Here is a 6,270-nt window from a genome sequence, read left to right on the forward strand (position 1 = left end):
TCCGCTTCTGCGAAGCCTGCCAAAATCCTTTTTTTCGCATCTGCGCCCTAGGTCTCGCACCTACGGGTTCGCAGATGTGACAACCTTCTATACATCTATAGTTCTAGCCCAGGTCTTCCATGTCCATATCTGCGGCTTACCAAGCGCACCAGCGACCTCGCCCCTGCGGCTCCCCCTCCGCAGGTGTGGAAATACCAGTAGCAGTAGCTTCAGCTGCATTTTTCTAACTTTAACCCTCGGGACCTCAACCAACCATACCAACAAGTCATATAATAATTATGAAAACTTAGTCAAGCCTTCGAATCACTCAAAACAACATCAAAACACCAAATTACCCTTGGATTCAAGTCTAAGAACTTCTAAATATCTGAATTCCACAAACGACGCCGAAACCTGTTAGACCACGTCCGAATGACCTCAAATTTTACACACACGTCAAAAATAACACCACGAACCTATTCCAATTTCCGAAAAATCCATTCCGACCCCGATATCAAATTTTCCACTACCGACCGAAAATCGCCAAATTTCCTACTTTCGCCAATTCAAGCCTAATTCCACTATGGACCTCCAAATCATATTCCGAATGCGCTTCTAAGTCCAAAATCACCTAACGAAGCTAATAGAACCATCAAAATTAAATTCCGAGATCGTTTACACATAAGTCAACGTCCGATTGACGTTTCTAACTTAAGCTTCTAAATAAGAGACTAATTGTCTCAATCCACTTCAAAACCACTCCGGACCCAAACCAACTAAACCGGTATATCATAACATAGCCGAAAAGTACAAAAGGAAGCAGAAATAGGGAAAACGGGGTTATAACTCTCGAAACGACCGGCCAGGACATTACAGGTGTATCATTTACAGCACGTATATTGGCATGTAGATATAGAGATGTCATATTCCTCATATTATTCATAATTGATCTATTTTACTTGTACTAAGTTTAACTGTTGAACTTGAAAGCATGCCTACATTTCTGTACTGTTATTCCTATACTTGATTGTACCTATTGAGCTCGTCACTACTTTCTGCCCAAAGGCTAGTCTTGTTACTTATTGAGTTGGTTGTACTCATACTACACTCTGCACCTCACGTGCAGATCTAGGTACTTCCAGACACGGCGGTTGCTATTTTTTGGGAGATTATCTATTGGAGACTATCGAGGTAGCTGCTTAACGTTTGCGGACCTTGACTCTCTTTCATTTCAGCTATTTGTACCATTTTACATTCCAAATAGTGTTTGTATCAGTCAGACTATGTTGTCATTTAGATGCTTATGTACTTAGTGACACCGTGTTTTGGGAGTGTATTTGTATCAGTATTTGTGGGATTTTCTATTAAATCTAAGTATTATATTTTTAAACTTGAAAGATTATAGTGGTTTATTGAGGTTGTCGGCTTGCCTACTTTTAAGATAGGCACCATCACAACATGAGAATATTAGGTCGTGACAAGTTGGTATCAGAGCCTAGGTTACATAGGTCTCACGAGTCATGAGCAGGTTTAGTAGAGTCTTGCGGATCGGTATGGAGACGTCTGTACTTATCTTCGAGAGGCTGCCGAACCCTTAGGAAATATTTCACCTCCTTGTATTCTGTCGTGCGAATTTGTTGATTTCGTAAACTAAATTTTTGTTATTCTATTCTCTCACAGATGGTGAGAACACGTACTACCGGATCGGACGGCCAGCCACCAGTGCCACCAATTATGGCTGCGAGAGGCTGGGCTGTGGTAGAGGTCGAGGTGTAGCTCGTACAGCAGTTGGAGCAGCACCTATAGAACCACCAGTTGCTCCAGCTCAGGAGTAGGTTCCAGATATAGTTGAGCCGGCGGAGCCAGCTCAGGCATCAGTTATGCCTATTCTGATTCCAGGCCTTTAGGAGGCTTTAGCCCAGATATTAACTGTTTGCACTAGTCTTGCTCGGGTAGTTTCGGCTCAGGCCGCACCGGCCACTTCTCAGGTCGGGGGAGGTACTCATACCCCTATTGCCGGTACTCCAGAGCAGGTAGTGTAGGGAATTCAGCTACCGGGAACACTACCAGTCCATCCAGTTGTAGGTGATCAAGCCCAGGTGGGTCCTATTATGAATGACGAGGAACAAAAGAGACTAGAGAGATTTGAGAGACTTCGCCCTCCATCTTTCAGTGAAACTGAGTCAGAGGATTCTTAGGATTTCTTGGACAGATGCCAGTGGATGCTTCATACAACGGGTATTCTGGAGACCAGTGGGGTCTCATTTACTACTTTTTAGCTGACTAGAGCAACCTTCAGATGGCGTGAGACTTATGAGAGGAGCAGACCAGCTGGCACCACTATTATGGCATGAGTTCTCCGTATTAATTTTGGAGAAGTTTGTGCCACAGACCCGTAGAGAGGAACTGCACAGGCAGTTCGACTATTTATGTCAGGAGGACCTGTCTGTGACCCAGTATGAGATGCGGTTTTCAAAATTGGCTCGTCATGCAGTTTGGTTGGTTCCCACTGAGAGGGAAAAGATGAGGAGGTTCATTAATGGCATCAACCAGCCGTTCCGTTTTGTTATGACTCTAGGAAATATAGCATGTGCTAAATTCGATGAGGTGATGGACAGTGCTCGATGGCTAGAAATGGTCCGTACTCAGTAGCGTGAGGAGAAGAAGGCCAAGAGGTCTCATGGTACGGGTAATTCTAGCGGTGTTCCTTCTGGGGGATAGCCTTATCACAACAGGGATCGACCTTATAGGCCCACTCAGATGGCCCATCCATCTCATCGTGGCGCATCAACTAGCCATGGTTCATACAGTGCTCGACCGAGTCAGTCTTCTCTTAGTGCACTTCTAGCTCAGAGTTCATCTCGTGTACCATCAGTTCAGGGTTCATCTGTACCAGGTTCTTCTGGTAGTTATTCTGGTTCTCGAGGTCCGCCTCAGAACTTGCCACCATTCTTAGAGAGGGATTGCTATGAGAGTGGAGAGTTGGGTCATGTGAGGAAATATTGTCCCCGCCTTTCACGAGGTCCAGTTCAGCAGAGCAGTCAGACTACGACTCCTACACCAGTTGCTACGCCACCTGTCAAACCAGCTCGGGGTGGGGCTCAGGTAGCTAGAGGTCGCCCTAGAGGGGGAGGTCGATCAGGTGGCGATCAGACCTGATTCTATGCTATTCCTGCTAGGCCAGATGTCGTTGCTTCAGACATGGTGATCACAGGTATTGTCTTAGTATGCCACAGGGAAGCTTCTATATTATTTGCCTCTGGTTCCATATATTCGTATGTATCATCATATTTTGCACGTTATCTAGATATACCCCGTGAGTCTTTAGTTTTACCTGTTCGTATGTCTACGCCAATGGGCGATACTATTATTGTGGATCATGTGTATAGGTCGTGTGTGGTAACTATTGGGGAACTAGATACTAGAGTTGATCTTTTATTGCTTAGTATGGTTAATTTTGATGTAATCTTGGGTATGGATTGGTTGTCTCCATGTCATGCAATTCTGGACGGTCACGCAAAAATCGTGACGTTGGCGATACCGGGATTGCCGAGAGTCGGGTGGAGAGGCTCTCTAGATTATGTTCCCAGCAGGGTAATTTCTTATTTGAAGGCCAACTGGATGGTTGGGAAGGGGTGTTTGTCATATTTGGCCTTTGTGAGAGATATTGATGCAAACACTCCTACTATTGATTTTGTACCGATAGTACGAGATTTTCCGGATGTATTTCCTGCAGACTTGCCGGGTATGCCACCTGACAGGGATATTGATTTCGATATTTACCTGGTGCTGGGCACTCAGCCCATGTCTATTCCTTTGTACCGTATGTCACCATCTAAATTGAAAGAATTGAAAGAGCAACTTCAGAAACTTCTTGATAAAGGGGTTTATTAGGCCTAGTGTGTCGCCTTGGGGTGCACCAGTTCTATTTGTAAAAAAGAAAGATGGTACTATAAGGATGTACATCGACTACATGCAGTTAAACAAAGTTACAATCAAGAACAAATATCCTTTGCCACATATTGACGATTTATTTGACCGACTTCAGGGAGTGAGGGTGTTCTCTAAGATCGATTTGAGGTCTGTGTATAATCAGTTGAAGATTCGGGATTCGGACATTCTAAAGATGGCATTCAGGACCCGTTATAGTCACTATGAATTTCTCGTGATATCTTTTGGGCTGACCAACGCCCCAGCAGCATTTATGCACTTGATGAATATTGTATTCCAGTCGTATCTTAATTTGTTTGTCGTAGTATTTATTGATGATATCCTGGTGTACTCATGTAGCCAGGAGGAATATGCACAATATTTGAGTATTGTACTACAGAGGCCGGGGGAGGAGAAAATTTATGCCAAATTCTCTAAGTGTGAGTTCTGGCTTAGTTCGGTGGCATTCTTGGGACACAGTGTGTCTAGTTAGGGAATTAAGGTGGATTCGAAGAAGATAGAGGCAGTTTAGAGTTGGCCCGGGCCATCTTTAGCTACTAAGATTCAGAGTTTTCTCGGTTTGGCCGGTTATTATCGTCGCTTTATGGAGAGCTTCTCGTTTATTGCGGCACCTATAGCTAAATTAAACCAGAAAGGTGCTCCATTCAGGTGATCGGACTAGTGTGAAGAGAGCTTTCAGAAACTTAAGACTGCCTTGACCACAGCTCCAGTTCTAGTTTTGCTTTCAGCTTTATGAAGCCACATGAAAATAACAACCATGTTCATGATTTAGAGTTGGCATCTATTGTTCATGCATTAAAGATTTGGAGGCACTATCTCTATGGTGGGTCTTGTGAGGTATTTACAGATCATCGGAGTCTTCAGCACTTATTCAAATAGAAGGATCTAAATTTGAGGCAGCGGAGATGATTGGAGCTGCTAAAGGACTATGATATTACTATTTTGTATCATCCCGGAAAGGCCAATGTGGTGGCTGATGCCTTGAGTAGAAAGGCAGTGAGTATGGGTAGCCTTGCATTCAGTCCTGTTGGTGAGAGGCCTCTTGCAGTTGATGTTCAGGCCTTGGCTAACCTTTTCATAAAATTAGATGTTTCGGAGCCCAGTCGGGTTCTAGCATGTGTGGTTTCTCGGTCTTCCTTATATGACCGCATCAGAGAGCGCCAGTATGATGATCCCCATTTGCTTGTCCTGAAGGACACAGTTCAGCACGACGATGCCAAAGATGTTACTATTGTAAATGATGGGATATTAAGGATGCAGGGTCGGATTTGTCTACCAAATATAGATGGACTGCGTGAATTGATTCTTGAGGAGGCCCACAGTTTGCGGTACTCCATTCATCTGGGTGCCTCAAAGATGCATCAGGACTTGATACAGCATTATTAGTGGAGAAGAATAAAGAAAGATATAGTGGGGTTTGTAGCTTGGTGTTTAAATTGGCAACAGGTGAAGTACGAGCATCAGAGACCGGGCGGATTGCTTTAGAGACTTGAAATTCCTGAGTGGAAATGGGAGCGTATTACCATGGACTTCGTAGTTGGACTCCCACTAACTTTGAGGAAGTCTAATGTTGTTTGGTTAATTGTGGATCAGTTGACCAAGTCCGTGCTTTTTATCCCAATTGGGACTACTTACTCTTCGGAGCGGTTGGCTGAGATTTATATCTGTGAGGTTGTTCGCATTCACGGTGTGCCAGTGTCTAGCATTTCAGATCGGGGTACGCAGTTTACATCACAGTTTTGGAGAGCAGTGCAATGAGAATTAGGCGCATATGTTCAGTTGAGTACATCATTCCACCCTCATACGGACTGACAGTCCAAGCGCACTATTCAGATATTAGAAGATATGCTACACGCTTGTGTTATAGATTTCACGTGTTTTGGGGATCAGTTCTGCCACTTGCAGAGTTTGCGTACAATAACAGCTACCAATCGAGTATTCAGATGGCTCCGTATGAGGCTTTATATGGGAGATGGTGTCGGTTTCCGGTGGGTTGGTTTGAGCTGGATGAGGCTAGGCTATTGGGTACTAATTTAGTCCAGGATGCTTTGGAAGAGTTTAAATTGATTCAGGAACGATTTCGCACGACGCAGTCTAGACATAAGAGTTATGCGGACCAGAAGGTTCGCGATGTTGCTTACATGGTAAGAGAGAAGGTACTACTCCGAGTTTTGCCCATGAAGGGTGTTATTAGGTTTGGAAAGAAGGGCAAGTTGAGTCCTAGGTATATTGGACCTTTTGAAATACTTAAAAGGATTGGAGAGGTGGCTTATGAACTTGCATTGCCAACTAGTCAAGTGTTCATCTAGTATTTCATGTATCTATTCTCCAGAAGTATGT

General features: G+C 44.1%; 1 protein-coding gene across 1 annotated transcript; it reads left to right on the top strand.

Moving 5' to 3' along the window:
• Nucleotides 1-3,180: 3,180 nt before the first annotated feature.
• Nucleotides 3,181-3,873, top strand: LOC138894857 (uncharacterized). Its single transcript, XM_070179588.1, has one exon. The coding sequence runs from the start codon at nucleotides 3,181-3,183 to the stop codon at nucleotides 3,871-3,873; it is 693 nt and encodes a 230-aa protein (XP_070035689.1).
• Nucleotides 3,874-6,270: the final 2,397 nt, after the last annotated feature.

The sequence above is a fragment of the Nicotiana tomentosiformis genome, chromosome 6 (genome assembly GCF_000390325.3).
Source record: "Nicotiana tomentosiformis chromosome 6, ASM39032v3, whole genome shotgun sequence".
NCBI classification, from domain to species: domain Eukaryota; kingdom Viridiplantae; phylum Streptophyta; class Magnoliopsida; order Solanales; family Solanaceae; genus Nicotiana; species Nicotiana tomentosiformis.

Coding starts and splice junctions, on each gene's coding strand:
- LOC138894857 (XM_070179588.1), top strand. CDS start 3,181: ATGGTGATCACAGGTATTGTCTTAGTATGCCACAGGGAAGCTTCTATA.